At 30.1% G+C, this 25,615-nt stretch overlaps 1 protein-coding gene across 1 annotated transcript; it reads left to right on the top strand.

The window, feature by feature from the left end:
- Window positions 1-4,310: 4,310 nt before the first annotated feature.
- LOC125865214 (transcription factor MYB1-like) lies at window positions 4,311-5,419 on the top strand. The gene is made up of 3 exons (XM_049545421.1): window positions 4,311-4,440; window positions 4,532-4,661; window positions 4,748-5,419. Exons 1-3 carry the CDS (start codon window positions 4,311-4,313, stop codon window positions 5,259-5,261), a joined length of 774 nt encoding a protein of 257 aa, XP_049401378.1. The 3' UTR covers window positions 5,262-5,419.
- Window positions 5,420-25,615: the final 20,196 nt, after the last annotated feature.

Genomic DNA, 25,615 nt, shown 5'->3' with positions numbered 1-25,615 from the left:
ATCCATGGCAGTCTAAAAGAACTGGCTCACCCTTGAATCCGGTCACACTCAATAGTCACCTAGCTGAGGTCTAACAATAGCCGCCTGAAGATGTCCTGTACTAAACAAAGAACAAGCAAGTGCAGTATCAGTACACAACCGCAGTGTACTGGTAGGATCACACGGCTATCCCAATAAGTGAAACACATGCAAGTAACCACAATCATTATAAAATAGGCATACACCGAACATATATAATATTAGTCAAATATTACGAACAACGAACAATTTCACGATTCTTACATATCACAGTTATATCAATTTAGAGCAACATCCTATCTTCCAATATCAATCATCATTAGATATGAATGAAATCATCACAAGTAGATACACAACACAATTCAATAGTCCTCTCACGGAACCCAATTCAATAGTCCTCTCATGGAACCCACACCCAAACTGTTCGTGGTACCCGATCCAATGTTTATACCGAAACATGGCAACCGATCCCATAATTATGTCAGAACGTGGCAACCGATCTCATATTTATACCGAAACGTGGCAATCGATCCAAGTTAGTGTATCGGAACGTAACACCCGATCCATTCAATAAACTACAATCGCAATCACAATGTATATTCTCACAATCATACAACAAGAGGTGATTCATGACATACAATTATTCAATTATCCTCATTTATGATTAGGGTGATCAATAATGCAACATTCGCATACATACATGCATTATAATGAGCAATTACAAATATATATCACACTAACATGAAATCACAACCATCACTTACCTCGAATCCAAGCTTGAATCCTTTAAAGCACTTGAATCTTCCCTTTCGGGATTCTTCCCGCTTGTTCGTGGTCTAAAAACATACCATTAACGCAAAGATCAATAAACGAGGCCTAATTACTCGGATTATAATCAACATTATCAATCCTAGGCCAATCCAAGATCCCATTACCCAAATTAGGGCTTTTCCCACCATCCAAACAGTTCCAAAAACCCTTTCCCAACAATAATCACCTAAGAGACCAAGTTCTACGGATCAAAAAATGGATTCGGGGAGTGAAAACCTTACATTTATCTTCAAGAATGGTGAAAAACAGTCAAGAAAAGCCCTGAATTCGTTCCTTAGCTCTTAAGTTCAAAAATTGCAGAATAATACGATTTTGGGGTTTATTTCCGACTTTAAGTCGCGTCTGTCCCGCCGTAGCGGAACCCATCCCGCTACAACGGCAGCCATCCCTCTACGACAGCATGCACAGAGACAAAATGCTGGAATTCAAATTCCAAGCCCCCATTTCACAACGCACCTTCAACCCTTGACATTCAAAAACCACTCATTCACGCTAAGATCATTTTCGGAAGTTCTACACGCCCGAATTCAATTTCGTAAAGTCATATGGGTTTCGTAACGTCTTTGATATCTATTCATGTAATCAAAATCATAATTAAATTAATCACCCAATTGTTACCAGATTTTTCTATACTTTACTGACTCCGATTTCGTCCAAATCTAGACTAGGTTGGGAAATTTCAAGTTACTACGAAAAATTTTCTGACCCCAACTCTTTCTCCATTGGCTTTTCCCTAACGACGGAATCAGGTCGTTACAAGTCATCTCCAAAGATGGGAAATTCAAATAAAACGAAAAAGATGTCTTAAACATGGGTAGCGTGGATCTGAGTTAGGTCGGGTCATTTCGGTTAATTATTTAAATAATTAAAATGTTTTGGTCATTTAATTTAATTAATTAAATATATAATTAACTAAATAATTAAAAAAAAACTTTGTTAAAAAAATAACCTCTCCATTGATCATTTTCCAAAGCCAAAGTCGAAGCCGAGCGAAGTCGACGCGAGTGGAGTCCCTCTTTCCAACCCTTTTAACAACTAGTAGAAGTGTTTCTCTATTTATTCATGTACTTTACTGTCGTTGAGTAACTCGCTGACACCATTGTTTTGGGTATCAATACACTAGTGAATAAAATTGTTCTATCTTGGGATGATCTATTCCATTGTAAACCTCAGATACTATAGGAGAATAATTTCCTTAAGAGGACACTTTGCTTTCAGTGGGCTCGATTTTCTTTCCATTCTATTTCATACAATTGTTACAGATTTTGGTATGTTTTACGGTTATTAATTTTTGTTAATGTTATTAATTTCTTTTAATGTTATTAATTTTTGTTCTTCAGTACATGATTTATAAACTTTGGAGTTATATTGTTTCTGCAAAGTTTAGTTGTCATTAGTATTTGTTTTAAATACAGATTGCATGACAGATAAAATACACAATGATTTTGGTATGTTTTACTGTTATTAATTTCTGTTAATGTTATTAATTTCTATTATTCACAACATGATTTAATTAAACTTTGGAGTTTTATGTTTCTACAAAGTTTTGTTGTCATTATTATTGGTTTTAAATACAGACTGCATAACAGATAGGATACACAATGATTTGCAATTTGAATTCTATATTGAAGTAAATTGTCTTAGTACAATATCTCTTTAAAATAGTTAGAAAAAAAAAACAAATTGAAGAAAGGTTTTACGTGATATTATTATCCTTATTTCTTATATATTTGTTTATCTGAAAAATTGTGTGCGTGTAAACTAAGTTAAAATATGTAAAATGGGGGTAAAAACATGTGCATTAGGTCCAATCACGTTTTCTTTTTTATTTTATGGTTTGAAGCTAATGATAAAAACAAACAAAGCAATGACAATGACTAGAAGTGAAATTGTCTGTTAATATCAAGATCAAATAAGAAAGAAAGAAATTATGTATTTAGAATCAACAAACTTGGTACAAGTGAGAAAAGATAATGTTCATTTACTTCCATATTTTGAGGTTGACGAGTAACTTTTTCATTTCCAATACAATATCTTTTGAGGTATTACAAGCAATTCATTTCGGAATTTAAAATTATGAAGATTTTTCTTAAGCTACTTCAAGATAATTTTTATATTTATAGAATTTAGGGGATGACTTTTCTATATATGTAATTATACTCTTTCACAAACAAATAATATATGTTCAACTTTAGACCTCCAAATATCACAACTTAACTCTACAAGAAACTTGAACTTGCTTGTCTCACATGGCTTGTTGCAACTCTTAGGGCATGTTTGATCGCATGAGATAAAATCATGATATGATATTATTTGAGATAAAATTAAAGTTTTATTTGGACATATAATTTGAATTATTAAATTATTTTTTTGGCCCATAAAAATAAAAACTTCATGAGTTGTGAAAACTATCGAAATTATCTAATTCTTTATACAATATGACAAAATAAGAAAAAATTTATAACAAAAGTATAATACAGTATCACACGCAAGGGTGTGGCCTTGTGGTAAATGAATTTGTTGAGAGTCATGAGGTCTCACGTTTGAATCCTAGCGGAGACAACAAAAATACTAGGTGATTGTTCCACCTGTTCTAGTATTGGTGATGGGAGGTGACAAGTATCTAACGGAATCAGTCAAGGTGCGCAAACGCAGACCCAGACACCATAGTCATAAATTTTAGTATATTACACTCACAAAGTTATTCAAAAAAAAAAACACAACAATTATTAATTGAACTTTAGTTCAACAAAAAAGTTATGTTGAATATGAGTTATAGTGTAACATGCATTTTTCGGTCAAATGACTAGGCATATGAACTAACATCGTTACTTTGAGTCGTTTATTGGTCAATAATATTATTTTTTACTATATTATCATGTTCAAATTCCATAAATATTACACCACTCCTGTCGTATTCTCTCAAAAAATATGTAAATATAAAATGATGATTTTTTTATTTTTACAAAGTATAATCTTTTGAGCTAATTTTTGTCTTTCAAAAATATGAAATCATAATATAAAATTTTCAAATCCAAGTTTTGGAAGATTCAAGATTCCATCTCTTATGAGATAAATTTCACATATCCAAACTTTGATTTTATTTCATGATTTTAAATCATGAAATAATACCACATATCCAAACGCCTATTAAATATCTTCACGTCAAACGAAGAAATTGACTCGAAAAAAGAAGAAGTGATGAAAGTAAAATTTAAAAGGGTATCCCAAGGCTGGCAAGATAGGTACATGGGCAAATTTGGATTTTTGTGTTTGAAAATGACTCTTCAATTTAGATTTTATAGGAGTTGTCCCTTAATTTATGGAAGACTCCCTACTTTTGTGGTTCGATTTCTTCCACGTTCATAAAAAGGTTTTAATGCACCTTTTAGAATGCAATCATGTGTATAACTATATAAAGACAAAAAAAAGAGTAGTAAAATATATTACATCAAATTATCATGAACAGTACACCTATGTCTTCTTTTGGAGTAAGAAAAGGTTCATGGACTGAAGAAGAAGATTTCCTCTTGAGGAAATGTATTAACAAGTATGGTGAAGGAAAGTGGCATCTTGTTCCCATAAGAGCTGGTAATTAAACTAACTACCACGCTATTTTATCTGTCTGTTTCATTTTATGCGACATTCTTTGTAAAATAATGTGAAATTAATGTACGTGCAGGTCTGAATAGATGTCGAAAAAGTTGTAGACTGAGGTGGCTGAATTATCTAAGGCCACATATCAAGAGAGGTGACTTTGCTCCGGATGAAGTGGATCTCATTTTGAGGCTTCATAAGCTTCTAGGAAACAGGCATGCAAGTTTATGTTTTGACAAATTTGATTAATATAATATATATGTGTGACTATTTCATCTAAACGTTATGTTATTTTACGTAGATGGTCACTTATTGCTGGTAGACTTCCAGGAAGGACAGCGAACGATGTGAAAAACTATTGGAACACAAACCTTCTAAGGAAGGTAAATACTACTAAAGTTGTTCCTCGTGAAAAGATTAAGAATAAGCGCGGAGAAATTAGTACTAAGATTGAAATAACAAAACCTCAACCTCGGAAGTTCATATTGAACACAAAGAGGAATATTACAAACAATATTGTAATTGTAGACAAAGAGGAACAATGTAAGGAAATAATAAGTGAGAAGCAAACTCCAGATGCATCGATAGACAAAGGAGATCAATGGTGGGCAAATTTACTGGAAAATTGCAACAACGTTGAAGAAGAAGAAGGAGGAGGAGGAGGTGTAACTAATTATGAAAAAACACTAACAAGTTTGTTACATGAGGAAATAACACCACCATTAAATGGTGGAGGTAACTTCATGCAACAAGGACAAAGTGATGGTTGGGATGATTTTTTTGTTGATATTGATATATGGGATCTACTTAATTAAAGAGATATGTAATGGCAATATTATTGTAAACTTGTAATAGGGATACATTTGTTCTTTGGAGTAATTTGTATCTCTACAAGAAGTTGTTAGGAAAGTAATGTTCTATATTTTCTATTAATAAGGGCATGTATTGTGATTCACTACCCATATTGACTATATATTTGCTACATCTATGTTATTCTCTGGTCCTAATTATTGAGATATTTTGATAGTTCAAAATAAGTGAACTATTCAAAGTTCAAGAAAAGTATTAAGACTTTTTTCCTCCAATTACCTAATGGTAGGGGTGTGCATCGATCCGTTTGGTTCGATTTTATATATTATCGGTTTGTCTATCGGTTTCCAGTTTTTAAATACGTTAAATCAACATCAAACCAATAAGATATTTTTTTATCGGTTTTGACCCTTAACATTTCGATTTTAGTTTAACCAATAAGAAAATACTTACAAAACAAACATACGACTTCTTTAATAAATTTGACGCGATAATAATGTAACTTTACAAATGCTCATAAAATAAAAACAATTATAACAATCATGAAAAGAACTATACAAGTATAACACAAAGAAATTAAACGGAATAGGGTTCTTACTTTAGATTTTTGACGTTTTGTATAATGTGAAGTTGTGAATTCAAAGTTATTGTAAAGTGTGAATTGAAGGCTAAAGGACAAAGACACAACTAGTAATGTAATGAAATTAATATATAATATTTATGTACAAGTAAAAGTAGTAAATCAATACCGAATTGGATTATCGATTATCCAATAACACAATATTATAAATCAATACCAAACTGATAACTTAGTAACCTTTTTTATAAAACCCGTTTATAACCGCTTAATAACACTTTTTCGGTTCGGTTTATCGGTCGATTCGATTTTTGCACACCCCTACCTAACATGTTGTTATATTTAATGAGATTCTTAATTATTCCACATGTTCACTTTTATTTGTCAATTATTTCAAAAATAGATTTTGCATTTTTACTTGTCACTTTTAATAAATCAAGAAAAAAAATTCTCTATGTTTTATCATTTGCGTTAATTACTTATCCTCAAATCATTTTTCAATACATAACATCAATTAATAGGAGTGATGTGTCCTAACTAGCCATGTTAATTATTATTTTTTAAATGTAACAAATAAACAAATGTAACAAAGAAACCTAAACCAAATAAACATAAACCAAAAAAGAATTTTACATTTTCTAAGAAAATAGATTGAAAATAATATAAAAAATAAAAACAGACAATACCTTTAATTTATATACTTCAATATTTTTCTTTTAACAGTTATATTATATCACGAACATTCACTTAATATGGACCGAAGAGAGTACATATGCTTTTGTGTTTTATGGTGTCCAAGTTAATGAAAAAAAGGATAACATTAACTGTTCCCTTTTTTGGCCAAGAAAAAAAAACAGATATACAAAATTAAAAAAATTATTTACACACTCATGTATACTACTATACAAAAATTAACTTTGTTTTCTTCGTTAAATTCAAGTATCAGATTTATTCACAATACCTCAAAATATACACAAGTCAACCTAGATTTCAGATTTTAATTTCCTTAATACTTTTCCGATTTTTTTTTTTTTTTGTAGTTATACTCATTCAAAACGTCATAAAAATCTAATTTTCAAAATTCAAAATTTTGAGCTACAATAATATCTACCTAAACTTTCAACTCCAAGCACATTTTTTTTTTTTTACCAGTCAATACTTATTGTCCAGTCACAATACTTCTTAAAAATAGTTGTTCAATATATTATTACGCTAAATTCAATAAGTTGATTTAATAATATTGAAATAGTATTAACTTATTGGAGTGCTTGAAATTTGAAGAAGATATCAAAAGGCAAATTTAATCTTTTTATAGCAATATATTTTGTGAGAATATTTGACCATTCGAGAGACTTCAATATATTTAATAATAAGAGAATAAAATAGTAAAAGAGGAATAAAAAAGATAATTATAGAAATAATGATATGAGCTCATATATCGTCATACAAATGATGCAGCAAAATATGTAGCCACATAAAAATTAATATTACTATAATTACCTAAACACTATTTCATTCCATAATTATTAGGAATAAGGGTCTAAAAAATATCCCAGCTTTGGTCGAATTTGATGTTGCGATACTAAACTTTCATGAGGACCTATTACCTCTCTAGAGTATTTAATACCGTATTTTAAATATATATATTTGCCCACGTGGACATAAAAAGTAATGCAAAATTATAAATAGTAAAATGTCCACGTGGGCATATATATACCTTTAAAATACACTATTAAATAATTCATAGAGTAAAAAATACACTATTAAATAGTCTAAGGAGGTAATAGGTCCTCATGAAAGTTTAGTATCGCAACAACAAATTCGACCAAAGTTGAGATATTATTACTACAATCCTCATATTAAATAATATAAAATTTATTATATTTTCTATCCAAAATTTCTTTTCAAGTTTAACACACACACTCACAAGTGGGTATCCTTTTTTTTAAAAGGTAAAGTCCTCATCAAAAGAAATAAATTTTTAAAAAGGGAAACATCATTGTAGAGGTTTGTTTACGGAACCAGGACATAGTAGGGCAATTTGCTAAGAATGATATCGTTTGGTGTGACGTATAAGGTATAATAGTTTTAGGGATAAAATGCAGGATTATTTTATTCTGCGTTTGGTTGGAGGTAACAGGCAGTCATGAGATTATTCATCCCATCATAACATCATTTATACCTTAGTGATGGGAAAAGTTATCCTATATACATGGTGGTTGGATAACTTATCCCAGAATAATTTATGCCATGACAATTAATTCTTCGATAACTTGTTCCCAATCAAACGACCCTTACACATATATTTTGGACCAAAAAGTTAAACAGAGAGCATTGTTATTTTATTTATAATTAACTCAAATGTACGTGTGTGCATAATTTAATAAGTATATATGCGCATATACATTAATATTTCTTCCTAATTGTACTTGAATAATATCTCCACATGCTTTTAATTCAAAAATAAAAAAATCAAACTTAAATGACTTTTAAGTCAAAAAATAAAAAGTAGGGGAAGACCTACTTTTGGTTTTTAACTTATTTTAAGTCATTTTAAACTTATTTTACGTTATTTTTAACCTTGTCAAACACTTTCTAACTTATTTTAAGTTATTTTTATATTTGTCAATTGCAAACACTTCCAGAAGTAAAAAGCTAACTTAAAAATAGGGTTGACCAACTTTAAAGTCAATCCAAACACCTTCTAATATATGTATTTAAACATATACAATATATCTTTCTAATTATATTCGAACAATATCTTTGTCTAATTGTATTCATGCGGTTAATAAGTGTATCTTCATATATCTTTTATGAAATAATCTTAGTAGGAGTAATCTTGTCTTGGACATTACTGAGCAACCATGGTTCAAACTATGTATTTGTCTTAAAAATTTATTAAATATGTAAAAAATATTAGTTTAAAACTCAGTAGTTCAAATGATTAGAATTCAAAACCTATAAACTATAGATTCTTACTTTAAATTGATTTCTACTCCAAATATGTCTTGGCCCCTTGTTACTTTATCTTCAAAGTGAAACTCCCATGTGAAAATCTAAATTAAGAAAAAGAGAAAACTCCAAAATATAAGAAGAAAAAAAAGAGAAAACTCCAAAATATAAGATTGACATTTTTAACAATCTTTTATGGGCCAAACATGTCGGAATTTTCTGTGAAGGAGGAAGAGAAAGGGTACCAATACGCAGAGTTGTAGCAATCATAAACGTTTTGTCCTTATTTGATAATAGAAACAAACAGCTCTTTTACATTTGCCGTATTCATGCTCAGAAGTATCATATTGAGAGATAAAACGTTTCGTATTAAAAATAAGTTTGTGTCTAGAACAATTCAAATTTGATATCTCTAATTAAGGATGAAGAACTAGTTACCATTCCACTATAATTCTTGTTAAGAACAAATTTGTATATAATTTTTCACATGCTTCTTAGATGTCTCTCTTGATTTATTTATTTATTTCGTGTTCAAGTTAATTAATTAGTCTAGAAAAGTGAAGAGTGAAGACCAATTGAAACATTAAATATATGAAAATATTTTACAAGAAATTGGAAAATAATTAAGAGTACAAGATTATACTACTAAAATATATTATTTTTTACTAAATAATTTTTCGCTATTTATATATATATATATATATATATATATATATATATATATTGATTGAATCGATGAAAAAAAATAGTAATGTTTTCATACAAAAAAAATTAAGAGAAGTTTCCCACTATATCAGGAAGAATCTATTTTCCACTAATCCATTTTTCCAGTGAACTCCTTTCGTGAAAAATAAATGGGTAAATCAAGTTTCATAACATGAATTTCTTGCTGACTCGTGATGAAAAAAACATTTGTTTCTAGTAATGTTATAAGGCATAGAAATGTTGTCGTTCTACCAAATTTAAAGAGGAAACTTTAATTTATACTCAATCGTACCAATTTTTGTAAAGATGTTTGACTGAGAAGAAGTTTAACAATGAAAGATGTAATTTTGTAATTTATATAGTCCAAAATAAGTCATATATTTGTATAGTTATATATAAATCATATTCTCTTTAAAAATAAAATGACAAGTTTAGTTCACAGTTGAATCATTATTAATTATAAAATAATGTCATTCATTGTGAATCTGACTAAAAAAAAAATATCATATAAAATTATTATTCTACAATTCAAAACTCATTAGTTAAAATCCAAACTTCGTCTCTACCTCCCCCATGGATTAGTCTCCTAATGATCGACTAGTCTATGACAAAAGCTACATTTTGTATAGAGAAAAATTAAATTTATTATTATATATGAATATCTCATAAAGGGAGGGATAAACAGTAGGTTTCAAGTAAGAACGTTTATGAGTCGACTTAAGTCGGATATTAGTGAAATTAAAATTTAAATTTAAATCAGATCAATTTAATTATATTTTAAATAATTAAAATCAAATTAAATATAATATATTTTATCAATTTGGCTGTTATTAGTTTTAATTTGATTTCTCAGTTATTATCATATACGAAAATAAAATAAATGATTCATTCAAAAGAGAGAAAAGAACAACTCATTCAAAAGGAAATTAATTGTCTTCGTGCCTTTTTGGTTCTTATAATTCTTATATCAAAACTCTAATTATATTTAAATTTCCTATTTATATTGTTAGTAAATTTAATGCATAAACTATCGATATTACTATACAAATAAAAGACACATTATATGTTTTTCTCTTTTTATTAGAGTGTTGTATTTTTTTTGCATAGAATATTCATAAACAATAATATATTATGTATATAATTTATTGTTCGTTTCGACAAAATCAAAATAAATTAAATAATATCAAGTTTTAAAAATACAAAACTCAAATAAAAATTATTTTTATTTAAATTTAATTTATCCAAATCGTGAACACCCCTAAATAAGTATATTACTTTACCTAAATGAGGAGGATGTCCGATCCATAAATGGACATTTGAAAATGTAAACTTCCTTATGTGCTTTCCTATTTTGGAGTTTTTGTGAAAGTGATATCCCTATACAATTAAGAAAACGTTATCTATATACACGCCTTTATTTTCCATAATTTCCACTATTTCCTACCATTTCAAAATATTTTCAAAATTCCTTATTTTTTCTCAATTCTCAAGTCAACCGGATACATAAGTATCCCAGCCTTAACCCACTTATCCCTATCCTTTTTTCACTCCTTGAATCTCTCCCTAATTTCACTCCACAATCTTATCAGTTACAATTTTCATCTCAATTTCAATTTAAAAAGGATTTTCTCTCCAATCAATCAAATTCAAACCACTAAATGGATACTTTTCATATTCTCCATTATTGTTTTTTTCAATTTTTTTGTTTTTTCATTCATGTATATTCTTGATAGCTTAGTTGTAGTTAGTTGCTGATTCATTCATGCTGATACATTAGACACTTAGTTGCAGTTAGTTGTCGATTCATTCATGTATCTAATTGATAACTTAATTCTTAGTTATTCTGATACATTTATAGTTACACTTTATTTCAGCTCACATAGACCCTTTTTTCATAACTTTATTGTATCAGATACATTATTATTAACAATTAAGATACTTTGTAGTGCAAATTATGTATCATAACGTAAATTTGATGGTTACAGCTCGGTTCTAATTTTTTTTTAATAGATCTTGTGGATGTATCAAGTATAAAGTTCATATTGTTGAATGGACTGTTATATTCATAATTTTGTATCATATACAATATAGTTTGGTCATGATACAACAGTAAAACATTTTGTAGTTGCTCTGAAAATCTGTTTCACTTCTCTTTGAGGAAGAAAATGCAAGTTCTTCGATTGTCCTTCTTGTCCACAACGTCCACAAGGTATCTCGTCTAGTTAAAATCTACCACAATTACATATTTTTCACTTAAGGCAAACAATGTATCTTCTCCCAGCATCATAAACTGAAAAATTAAACTCAGACGACATGGAACAACCTGCAAACATTAAAAAATTCAGTGATACATTATATGAAATACGTTTTTTTAAATTTTCAAAGCAATACCTATGTAACAACAAACTAACACATAACGACACAATTTTGTAACCATCTTATAACATGTACCAGATGCATTACAATAACTAATGATACAATCATTCACAAAAATTCAAAATTGATTTATATATATATATATATATATATATATGAAGAAAAATATATCATTGCGATAAACACTTTCACTGGTAAAGTAAGCAATTGACATCCTGGATTATCAGATGATGCGAAAGGAATCATAAAAAATCAAACCATAGAAGGATTCAAAAAATCCATTCAAGAGAAATAAGAAACCTTGTACAGTTCGTAGGAAATGAATTCCTAGGTGGCGAAGAAAGCGCATCTCAAAATAGAGAAAAAATTAAGAATAATAGCAAAGCAACAACTAGAAAGCTTGCAAATCTGCAAAAATGAGTTATATTCAAAAATACACATGTGAATTCGAAGAATATTACTATAAAATATTTGATAGCAGTAAAGAAATGCTACCATACCTTGAAAAATATTTTCAAAAATTACCAAGCTTTTGGGCTTAAATACTTTAGAGAAGAATATGAAAAAGAAAACATAGAAGCAGATACTCTATCATTTTTATCTCATGGATTGCTACAATTAATTTTATAGATTTTAGGCTTACCGATAAAAAAGCCTTTTCTAAATTATGTATAGATTTGTCCCGGTTGTATAGAGTTATGCGATGTTTCTATGCGCTTCTTCTTACTAAGTGTAAATGATATTAAATATGTCTCATTTTATGCTATTAGTATGAATGATGTGTTGTGCTTGATTTGTACAATTATGATGATATTTTGATTCCTTGTAGGTACTCAGTACTTTATATTTCAGAGTAAAACGTACAATAAGTATATGGTTAATCCCTATGATAATAATGTTAAAGAATATAGAGTTTATGTGTGTATACCTCTCTCTTCTTGTTCGTCAAATAGTTGTATCATCGCCTCAACAGTTCTCCCTAAGTGCCACACAACTTTCACCTTTTACGACCTTACGTCTTTCAATGGCTATTATTGTTGTTCACTGTTGGGCAGAAGATCGCAATCTCCACTTATGACTTTTTGATGAATTTTCCAAGATATATATTCAAACAAAAACTCTTTATTCCATAATATTATTACATAAAGAGTGACCTTATGCACTATTTTACATTCACTCTATAATAAAAGTACTTTTCCGAGACGGGAGGAGTTACTCTCTTTTCTCTAAGGTACCTAACATTTTTTCTCTAATGGTTGTTTTCAAAGGAAATGTTTTTCTACCTTTCTTCGTTGAGTCTTCTCCTTTTATAGATATAAGGAGGAACTTCATTACAATTTTCTTTTTTCTTTCTCGTCCTTCAATAATGTTCCGACAAGATGTTGATGTTTTTTTACCAGCTGGGTCTTGCTTTTTTAAAGAGATGAGATTCTATTTTATGTCTCTTTCTTCATGACGTATGTGCCTACGTTTTCTCTTTATCTATTCTGACTGTCTACATCTCTGCTATCTTTGTTGTTGTCTTGTCTTCTTTATTTTGATTCATCATTGTCTGAGTGTTTGTGATCTAGAAACTTGCAGGCAAGTTTCCATGTTTCTTCAGTTGCTTCGAATTTATGAAGCTCGAAATCAAGGATCTTTTCCTTTAGTATTTTGGATTTGAATTTCCCTTTTGTCATTAAAATTCAATTTGAATTTTTGTCTATGACTTGATAATCTTCATTATAGAATTGTTTGAGAATAAAATATAAGGCTTTTATTCCCAATGCTTTTCTGGTTTGTATCCATTTTTTATTTAGATGCGGTAGTTTCTTGTCTACGCCTGTTGCTTTGACATTGAAGTCCTTTAATTTTTCTACTGTAATATAATTACTAGTTGGGAAATATAATTGTAAATCTTTACTTTCCATATCTATACTAAAGAAAAGGCAATCAACTCCGCCACCTTCAGCATATCGTCTTACTGATTCTACCAGTTGTGATGGTAATTTAGATATTTCTTGTAAATTTGGTTTAATGTAAACCCGGTCTAGGTATCCAAATTCAAATAATTGAACTGTGAAGCTCGGTGATTCATTCGAAAATATCAAAATTCTTGAAAACAAACTAGTGGTTCCTAGAACTCCAAAGGTTTCTCCACTTTCTCCTGGGAGATTGTATATCTGTCTTCTGAAGGACAAATATTCTTCTTCATTTGGATGTTGTTTTCCTACCTGAAAAGAGGAAAAAACTTTTGTTCCTGATGGAACTGCTTTGTTAGTATTACTATCTGGTTTTCCAGAGATAATTTTTTTATCTTTTGATAGGATTGTGCTTTTTCTTCTTTCGAAGAACTACCATCTTTTGATGATTCTGCTCGGCTTTCACCTTTGTCCTTAGACTCAAGTTTTGGCATATTCGTGCTTACTAATGAGATGTTGTTGGCACTAGGTGCTAATGGGACATCTCCTGCCATTTTGTTGGGATTAAAATTTCCTTTAGGATTGGAATTCTTTCTTGGACTTGTATCCAAGTGTTCACATAATAACAAGAATTCATTCATGTTTTCAGCTTGCTCTATGTTGAGCTGATTTATCTCGTATTGCATTTTTCTTGCTTGTTCGAACAAGCTGGCTAATTCATCTCGGATGTTGAACAATTTGTGGCTTTTGTCGTCAATGGATTGTTCCATTTGTTGCATTCTTTCGAATATTCTGTCAACAAGAATTTTTGTTCTATTTTCCATATTGGACATTTCTTGAGAGAAAATTTGCAAGAGATTTATTTATTCCTTTAATATGCTCAATTTTAAAAGAATAAAATGACAACAACATGATATTTTTTTAGATTTTCTAAATATTTTTTCTTGAAATTTTCGTTATCCTTTTCTAGAATATAAGGATATTATTTTCTTGGAACTTTAATAAAGTGTCCACAAGGGGTTTTTAGACTTATCATGTAGATTGTTTGATGATAATCTTGAAATTGTTGTAGAAAATCATTTCCTAATAATAAATTTGTTTCTAGTTTATCATATGCAAATATTTTGTTTATAGGAACAATTTTTGATCCTAGAATTATTTCTACATTCTCTTTTGACTGTGACAGTCGTTCTTTAACACCTGTAATACCAATCATCGATGTATTGTTTTTGTTGATATCCCAATCCTTAATTAAAAAGGATTTTGCTAGGCTAGCTTCTGATCCGTTATCTATTTGACAACAAGTTGTTAATTTAGTATCATAGTGATTATTTCTATGAAGCCTGATACTCTTAAAGTTGTTTCTTTAGGCATTTTTATACCCTTGGAATGAAACAAGTTTCGTTTTTGTAACTTAGTTCTATTCCTTCTTTTCCTATACTATAGTCATTTAGACTGTTAAGGAAGAGATTTCCTAGGATTAGGTTGTGATTACTTTCGTGATTTGAGATGTAGCAAAGGACGGTTATCCTGATTGTATCTAATTGTACTGGTAATTCTACCATTTTTATACAACTATAGTTATTTCCTTCAAAGGTTTTATACTCATAGGGAGTTCATTCGTATATTGGCAATCCTTCTAAGATAATGCTTTTGACATGGTTGGTTGTGGCACCAGTTTGTATAAGGATTTCTTACTTTATCCATTTTGTTCCATTAAAGATTCTTTCTGCAATCTTAGTAATATTGGATGTTTCAAGAATTCTTTTGGAATATCTATACGACAAGCTTTTTCTTATGGAATTTTCCCCATATTCTAATGAAAGTCTAGGATTGTTGCTGGAACTTCCTATTTCTTGTGTTTTTTCAAAACGAATTTAATATTCTTCTGAAATTTATGTTTGCTGAATTTCTGCTTCAACAATTTTCGTTATTCCTGCGCATTCTTGGTTTATTTCTATCATTCCTTTATTTTTATAGACATTGTCATAATTAGAGTTTGTAACTGTATATAGAGCTTGGTAATAAATGATCATGATATGGTTACCTGGTTTAAATAAGTCATTTCTTTGACCTGAAAATGTAAGTTTAAAGCATCATTAAAGTCTGCATCTTTAAGTGAAATACAGTACTTGGGATAGTATGTAAATAGAAGCTTGGTATAGGCTAATTCATCTTCAACTATACCAAGATTTCTTTCTTTGACGTAAATGAATCTTTCATCTGACAGGTTGATGACAATAGGGCAATTGATCCCGTCTTTAAAAGTTGATTTAACTAAAATTTGGATTCCTCCTAAATGAACATAATCCATTTTTTTTCTTTTTCTCTCCGGAATTCTTCTTACGATCTGTTCGAACATTGATTTGGTTAAAAGATTTAACTTATGTCTTCCTGTGGTTTTGGTGATTTCTATTACCTTTCTACCTCTTGGTATTCGTGATAGGAAATTTTATTTCTTGCAAACATTCTTTGCATTCTATTGAATATATTATTTCGATTTTGAGATTAAGTTGTAATCCTTGAATTTTCTTTAGTAATTTTCCATCGAATGTTGCTTTATGTGTGTATACCTCTCTCTTCTTGTTCGTCCATTAGGTGTGCTGAATGTTGTTAATGGGATGGAATCTTCGGCTAATTATATTTGCCAAAACCTACTTTTGCAATCAAATTTTGAAAAATAGATTTTTCCTTTTGCAAGGTTTATAAGATTATTTTTATTAGGGATAAAATACCCATCAAAAATACAATTTTTGTTTAGCTCTTTATAGTTTATGACCATTCGAGCTTTTCCTCTTTTTATTTCAGCATGGTTTCTTACCATAAATGTTGGGCTACTATGAGGGATTCTACTCACTCTGATTACCCAATATTAATTAATTCTTTGAGTTGAATCTTGAACTCAATTTTATTGTCTTCATTGTAAAGCATTAGTTTTACCCTAATGATGATATTGGGATCTTCAATGGTTAAAATTGCTCTTTCCTGATTCTTTTCCCACTTTTCTAAGGGATTTTCTCCATAATGAGTAGAAGCCCTCATAGTAGCCCAACATTTATGGTAAGAAATCATGTGGAAATAAAAAGAGGAAAAGCTCTAATGGTCGTAAACTATAAAGAGCTAAACAAATATTGTATTTTTGATGGGTATTTTATCCCTAATAAAAACAATCTTATAAACCTTGCAAAAGGAAAAATCTATTTTTCAAAATTTGATTGCAGAACTGGGTTCTGGCAAATAAAATTAGCCAAAGATTCCATCCCACTAACAGCATTCAGCACACCCAATGGATGAACAAGAAGAGAGAGGTATACACACATAAAGCAACATTCGATGGAGAATTACTAAAGAAAATCCAAACAGTTCCTTCCTATATCATCTCCCAGCATCATAAACTGAAAAATTAAACTCAGACGAAATGGAACAACCTGCAAGCATTAAAAAATTCTGTGATACACAATATGAACTATGTAACAACAAACTAACACATAACGACACAATTTTGTAACCATCTTATAACATGGTACATTACAATAACTAATGATACAATCATTCATAAAAATTCAAGATTGATTTATATATATATATATATATATATATATATATATATATATATATATATGTATGTATCATCCACATTTTTATTGATCAAAACAATTAATCCAAGAAGATTGATATACATTTATACAAATTCGTGATGCATACACTCGATATTCAAAACGTAGCTGATCCATCTCAATTGTTAATTTATTTTGTTACATGTATCATATACAATCTACTATGATGATACACTTTTATGCAAATCACACTCAGATACACAATAATGACCACGTCATAATCCATAGATACAAATTACAATACACGAGAGTCGTTTAATACTAATGTATCATGACTTACTATTCACATCAAAACGACAAAACAAAACTATAACCATGATACAATACAATAATATATTGTAATGACCCGGAAGGTCATTTTTGAAAATTTTTGAGTTATTTGTTAATTACAATTGTTTTGTTAACGGGTGATTTTAAATAATTAATTTTAGTTGGTGGCTAATGGGCTAATTCCATAATTTGTTTAATATCATATATTAATTGTCCCATATTTATTAAGCTAAATTAGGGGTTTATCACTTTTAATTAGAGCTGTCAATATGGGCTAGGCCTGTTGGGCCGGCCTGGCCTAACCCGGGATTTAATAGGGTTGGGCTAAAAATTTTGCAGCCCATTTAAAAAAAGGGCTTTTTAGCCCGGCCTGAATAAGCCTGCTGATTTGTGGGGCTTGAGAAATATAGGTAGGGCCGGCCCGTGGGCTAATACAAATTAATTAAAAAATATAATATAATATTAAAATTTAAAATTAAAGAGATCCAAACTCAAAATCTATTTAAAGCTTTTTAGGAAATCACTAAGTATAGAAGTTGCATCCACCATGAAAATGTCCAAACACTTGTTGCTACTCGAAACTGGTTACATGGTTTTTCTCAAACTGGTAATATATTTTTGTGTACATTTAAATATTATAGTTTTCAATTTAGTTATTTTTTAATATTTAACTAATTGAAACCACATATAAATTGCATATGAAAATGAAGATGTTAAGACAACCTTCCCACAAGTTGATTCAGATATGCCTGATGAAGATGATCATGAAGTGTTAGATACGCTATAGGTTTCATGAAGTGTTAGATACGCCATAAGTTTCATGATATTTTAAGGAGTTTATTTTTTACATTTTTATGGTTGGAATATTGTCATATTTTTTGTGTTTTATTGTGATCATTGCAAAACAGTTAGGTTAATATTTTTATTTAGATATTTATACTTTTACTTGAAAAAAAACATAATAAATATTATAAAGATAATTTTATTTGTGGATTTGATTAACAAGTAGTAACATTAACACCATGTAATATTGTTTTGTCGATATTTATGATAATATTTTTAAATTATAATTTATAATATAATTCAATAATTATAAAAAAATATATAACTTTTAATAAAGTGGGCTGGCTCGGCAAGCCTGTAGCCCACGTACTTGTGGGTTGGGCCGACCATTTTCTGGCCCACACCAAAAATGGGCTAGCCTGACCTGGCCCGTAAAACGTCAAAGCCTATATGGGTTAACCCGAATGGGATGGGCTAGCCCATATTGACAACTCTACTTTTAATATTTAGTTACTTAACAAAAGAAAAAGAGGCAGAAAACTTACCTACGTTGATCGGCTGAAGAGAACCGAGTACTGCTTCAGGTAAATAGTACCCCAATCTATAGATTTGTATGTATGACTACATGTATATTTCCCTATTATTATTATGGCCTAACCCATCGTTAGCCCCCTAAAGTTGGCACAAAGTTTCACTTAGACATCTCAACTAGGCGATGTTCATTTTAAACCCCTTATGTTGGATCTCGTTGTGTCATTTTGACACTTTTCGCTGACATGGCATGGTGAGTGTAATACACTCAAAGTCAGTGCGTGAAAGGTTTTTTTATACCAAAAAAATATTTTTAAAACACTGCTCATCTTCTTCCCTCTTTCTTTGTGATTATCTCATCCACCACACACCATAAACCCACCGCCGGTATTATCACCATTAATCTTATTAAAATCGAAGCAATTTTTAATTTAACAGATCTGAAAATCACTACAACGATCATCTTCTTCTCATTCTTTTTCTTTAGATCCAACAATTAAATTTCAGTGCCGTGAAATAATTACTCTATTTCTTGTTCACTTATTTGAATCCTTTGCACATACGAGAAATGCAAAAAAAAAAAAAAAATCTTCCATTGTTAGTTATAACTGATTCTTTTTAGAAGTAAAGAAGAGAAAAAAATTATGCTTTTATACATTAATTTTTGCATAATTTTTTCAATGTTATTAAATTCTTTTAAAAATGTTTCTTGAAATGACGATAGAGTGAAAAAGGGATTGAGGTTGGGGTGGGTGGGGGTAAAGAGGATGGACGATCTAGTGGGGGTGGAGGAGCGGTTGGAGTTGGGATGGGTGGAGTGGAGAAGACACCTGGGTTGGTTGGGTGAAGAAGACAAGGGTGAGTTTCTTGATGAAAATTAGAAGTGATGAATTTCTTTTTAAAAAATATTTATTATTTGAGTTTGAAATGCCACATGTCATCAAATCAGTGGTTATTTTTCTGTTTACTTAAAAGTCATTAGTTTAGAATTATGTTTTATATATATGACATGTGTCTTTGTTTAATTTGTCACTTTGACACGTCATCGGCGAGTGTTTAACACACACTTTATATTTTTGGGTGATTGTTAAAAAAATGTCCAAATGACACAACGAAACCCTACATAAGGTGTCTAAAATGAACAAAACTCAGTTAAGATGTCTAAGTGAAATTTGGTGCCAACTTTAAGGGGTCACCGATGGATTAGCCCTATTATTATTATAATGGCATTGGCAATTGTGGAAAGAAATCGGAATACGTGTAAAAATTCTTAATTGATGTTGTAACTACAATCTTGGTAGATGAATTTATGGTTAAATTAATGGATAGCCATATTGTTAATATCATATTATTATAATTATTGGTTGGAGAAAAGTATCATCAAAATGTTAATATTGAATTGACATCACCTGTGTGGTTAAAGGAAAAAATGTAGGGTTATAAGTGATAATGCCATAATTAGTTGACCATTATAGATACGTCATTGGTTTTTTTTTAGAAGTTATTGCTGGTGTTCCCTTTGGCAGTATGCCAAGATTTTCAGTGGAATATTGATATGCCGTCAATGGTCATTTTGGGATAATAATTGGACAATTATTGTAATTAATCATTGGGAAAATTAAAGTGATAAAAAGGCGTGTGGGTGTAATTTCTGCATAATTGTTACTATTTTGGTGGGTTGTATCCATCTTGGAAAATATGAGAGTTGATATATTAATTAGCATCAAGATTAGGAACTTAATCAGAAATTTGAATGAGTTTTCGGGTTTAGATTAGACCCATAGTAATATGTGTTGTTAATTTTGAATCTTATTATGATAAATTATTTGAATAGATTGTTTTGAGTTGGAATTTTAACGAAAGGGGAAGACTCAAGTCCCAGGGTGATTGTTCGACTATTTGAGGCAAGTGGATTTCTAAACCCTTGTTAAGTGTATGGAATTCGTGCATTTCCTTGTAATATGTGTTTGGGGGTAATGAGAGTTGGTGTTGGGTTGACTTGTCCATATTGCTTAATTCTAATGATGGAAAAAGGGTAATAAAATGCAATGTGATTAATTGTTTGTGTGTGATGTGTTGAGAATGGTTTGAAAGGCTTGTTGAATCATTGTTGATATTGTATCATGATTGTGTTGTTGTGAATTGTGCAATGTTATGAAATGGTCATCTCCTCATTATTTGTGTGAATATGTCATTTGCATTGTTCTGAGACATGGTTGTGACAAGTGTTATGGCAATTGAGAAGGAATAAGAAATTAAAGAGGATGTACCATTTCGAAGGACGTATCGTGCGCCGCGATGGATATTATATTTCGAGGGACGTATCGCGCGCCATAATGGTTACTATTATCGAGGGTCGTATCGCGCGCCTCGATGGATGCATGGACAGATATGTCCCTCATGGGTCCCGGACAAAGAGACAATGGGTGTGTATCACTAGGTCAGACATGCATCACTATTCTTGACATTGCATTGCACATACTTATCATTAGTGAACTTGATATTGTGTTTTGCTGATCTTGTGAGTGTCTTTCTGTGGAACTTTGATTGATGAATATTGAGCTTGTTGTTGAGGATATGTGATTGTTAGAGTGTTGTTGTTGAGTTGTGTGCTATGTGAATTATGAACGGTTAGGTTGAGCTGGTAGTTGTGGAGGTTGTAATTGATGAACATTTAGCTTGTTGTTGAGAACAGGTGATTGTTAGAATGTTGTTGTTGAGATATGTGTTAGTAAATTGTGAACTGTTAGGTTGGGTTGGTTTTATGCAGGTTGTAGTTGTGGAGGTTCGGTTGGGGTGTAAGGAGTACCCGTATTCTATCCCCTTAGCTTGTGTTTAGAGGTTTACTTGCTGAGTACTGTGTGGTTTGATACTCACCCCTTGCTACTACATTTTTTTTGTAGGTTACGATCCCGGACCTTTGTGATATTTTCTCTTCTCCTTATCTGAGGCTTCTTGTGGAGGTTTGTGAGGTAGCTGCTTTATCATTTCAGCGGACCTTCTTTCTCCTTAATTATGATCTTGTTCTATTCTAGAAACAATGTCATTTGAAACTTGTATTTTCTTTCAATTTTGTTATAACACATTAGAGGCTTGTACACGTGACAACCAGATTTTAGAGGTATTTTTGAGTTGATTATAAAAATTTCTGCATTTTATTATAATGGTTGAGTTTTAGGCTGACTTGTCTCGGTGGGATAAGACGAGTGCCATCATGTCCATTTTTGGATCGTGATATATATACCAATTTATCAATAACCAACTCACGAAATACCTCTAGAAATAGCAATGTATGACGACTTTATTTATCAAAATTTGAGAAATAATAATTTACAATACAGAACAACTAATCTCTTACCTTTTTTATCATAACAAAATACAAGACAGAAGTCAGAAGTCCTAACTCCTAAGTAATCAACAACCATCTTTACACATTAATTCACATGACAACCCAAAGCTTGCGAACCTTCCATCTGCTATACTAGTGGCGCTTATACTCCATTCATTTACAGTAATTTGCATGTCAATTTTAGTAATTAATCTAAGCCCAACTTGTCTTGCTGCAATGCCTTAGGGCCAGCCACAAGAAATTCCCAGCAAATATTCTTTTGGAACTCAGTGCCAAACAAACAAACATATGTAGATTAGTTACCTTCTATGTATTCACATCAAAACACAATAAAGATCACAATGTCCACAACAGATTTCGAATTGATGATTCGAAATCCTGAATCGTTTGTCCAATCATCTACAATGGTTGATTTGAGATTCAAGATTTCGAATTGACAGAGAAGATGAAAATTTGATTTTTCGAACTTTGTGAAGCTGTTACAGATTGGAATGGATTGAAATCAATCAGTTTTATGTGATTTGTGGGAAAGAAAATCAATTATGACTTATGCGTGATTTGGGGGAGAAAATCAATTTTACGCTAATATTCCATATTAAGCGCAACAATCAAGTTTTATAATGTATCACAGTTAATGTATTCGGATGAAACTTATGTATCGAGATGACTGATATTTTAAGGGATTTTTATAAAATAAAAAAGAATAGGAATAAGATGTAATTGAGGTCTTACACTATGAGATTTATGTAAGTTATACATAAAAATAATTTATGGCCTAACCAAACTTGGTAACAATTAATATTATTTTATCGAGTGTTCCCAAAAGGACGAAATAATTACTATTATTGAATATTGACATTTGACTATTCTGAATGTGAAGTCCCTATCCTATCATTTGTGGGCTAACCAAAATGGAAATAAATTATTGTCCATTCGTAACACTTGCAAGCAAACATTCTAGTCTATATAATAAATTAATCTGTTGTGATAATTTATCTGTAATCATTGATAGTAATCGGAAAAATATAATGATGAATGTTTAACTATATATATAATATATATCCTTTTCTACGAAAAAAACTACTTATTGTCGCCAATAATTTTGTAAGTTATTATCGAATTCAGATGTACAATAACTTTTATCAGTTTTCATTCATTTAGCTTGTGTAGTTCGATATAAAATCATGATTTCAAATCAATACATGCATGTAATCTGTGATCATGATTTTAAATTTTAATTTTTTTTAAAAAAAATATGATTCGATAAAATTGTATATGGATTAAGAAAACATGACTTATAAATTTATATGTTGTCAAAAAAGAAAAGAGGATTTATCATGTTAAATTTTGTAAAAAAAAAAAGATAAATAATGTTCGAGGTGAAGATATTGTATGTGTACTATGTAAAAAAATTGTACTAAAGAATAACTGGTTACTACTATTATTGACTAGTTAATATTTATAAAATTTATGTGTATTTGAAAGTTTATAATCACAAAGATTTATTTATAAAAGAAACATGGTGAAATGTAATTTGTGCTGCTGCTTATTCATTGTATAATAATTGGGGAAATTTTGATTCACAATTTATGAATTTTCATGTTTATTAAAAAAAAGAGATAAGAGTCTGAAAAATATCTCAACTTTGGTCGGATTTGTTGTTGCGATACTAAACTTTCATGAGGACCTATTACCTCCCTAGACTATTTAATACCGTATAATAAAGAAGAAGACAATTGAGTTAATATTTATTTTTTCCAAGTTTATTTTAACACATGACCAATTTTTATTGGTCAGTGCCGTCTAAAAGCTGCACCCACGCGCTTAACAGAGGTGAAATCACGGACTCAGCCACGTAGGCCGAAAAGTGGTAAACAATTAACTAAAAAATAAGTTCAGGGGGGTAATAGGACCTTAGTAAAAGTTAGGTGTGTCTCAGGGATTTTGGGCATAGGCTGGGGGGGTACTTATGCATTTTCCCTATTTATTTTATATGATGATTTCATTATTATTTTTTATTGAATATTTTTGTGTCATCAGTACTCATCTCATATTTTGTGTTATTTTTTTAAGAAACACCGTAGATAATTATATTTTGGTTGGACTAAAGAAATATTTGGAGCACAAGTTAATTATATGTTTGTATTCAAACTTTACCGAAAAAATCCAAAAATCTGGAAAAATCCGAGGTTTATTAGTTTGGTTTGATTTATAATTTAAAAATTCGACACAATGGTTTGGTTTGGTATTTGAAAAATTCGAACCAACCCGAGGTTGAAAAAATCCAAAAAAATCCAAATTTTATTAGTTTGGTTTTGTTTATAAATTTAAAAATTTTACACAAATGGTTTGGTTTGATATTTGAAAAACCCGAACCAACCCGGTCATGTACACCCCTAGTGAAAAATATTTACCATCTGAACAATTTTATTTTATCTAAATGTTATCTATTTATATAAAGTAATTTATATATATGATCTTATAAGTCGAAAGTAAAATGCACCATCTTTATGTAATATAGTTATGCCATGAGTATTTTTTAGCATGAAATAAAAAATTATAATAAGCATATCAAATATGTTAAGTATATCTAGACTAAAGTGGAGCACAATTCACTCTACTACAAATTGGGTCATAGTGAGGGCTAAAATAGTACTTCCTTTGTTTCAATTTATGTGACATTTTTTGTGAGTCAAATATTTTAAGTTTGACCAACGATTTACACATGAAATCTTCAAATATTTTGAAATGAAATTTATATATCTATAAACTACGTAAAAAGTACTATAAGTCACAATAATTGACAATTCAAAATATTTAAAAGAATGTATGAAAAATTTACAATCAAAGATAGACTTGTTTGAATCTCGAAATTCGAAAAGTATTGCATAAATTAAAACGTTCGAGTAAATATTAATTCACTCTACTAAGAATTGGGTTAAAATCAACTATCAGAGTTATTTTTAGAAAGAAAAACTGACGCCAATGGTGTAATGACCCGGACCTGGAAAATCATTTTTTTTGATAATTTTGAATAGTCATTTAACTATAGTTAATTAATTTACAGGTAATTTAATTATTTTTAATAATAATGGGTCAAATATGAAATATTAAAATATGTTAGTAGGGTTTAACATTTTAGTCCACAATTTGAGAGAGGAAAAGAAAAGAATTGTACGAGAGAGGCGCAGAGGCGCAGTTGGCGTCACAAGAAAAATAGTTCGTGCTTCAGGTAAACCTCAAGTCTAATTCTTATTGTAAGTAGTTTTCTAAGATAGGGGTATACATTAGTATAATA

Source organism: Solanum stenotomum, chromosome 5 (assembly GCF_019186545.1).
Source record: "Solanum stenotomum isolate F172 chromosome 5, ASM1918654v1, whole genome shotgun sequence".
Lineage (NCBI taxonomy): Eukaryota > Viridiplantae > Streptophyta > Magnoliopsida > Solanales > Solanaceae > Solanum > Solanum stenotomum.
The sequence above is the reverse complement of the archived record's forward strand: the minus strand, read 5'-3'. Positions and strand labels throughout refer to the sequence as shown.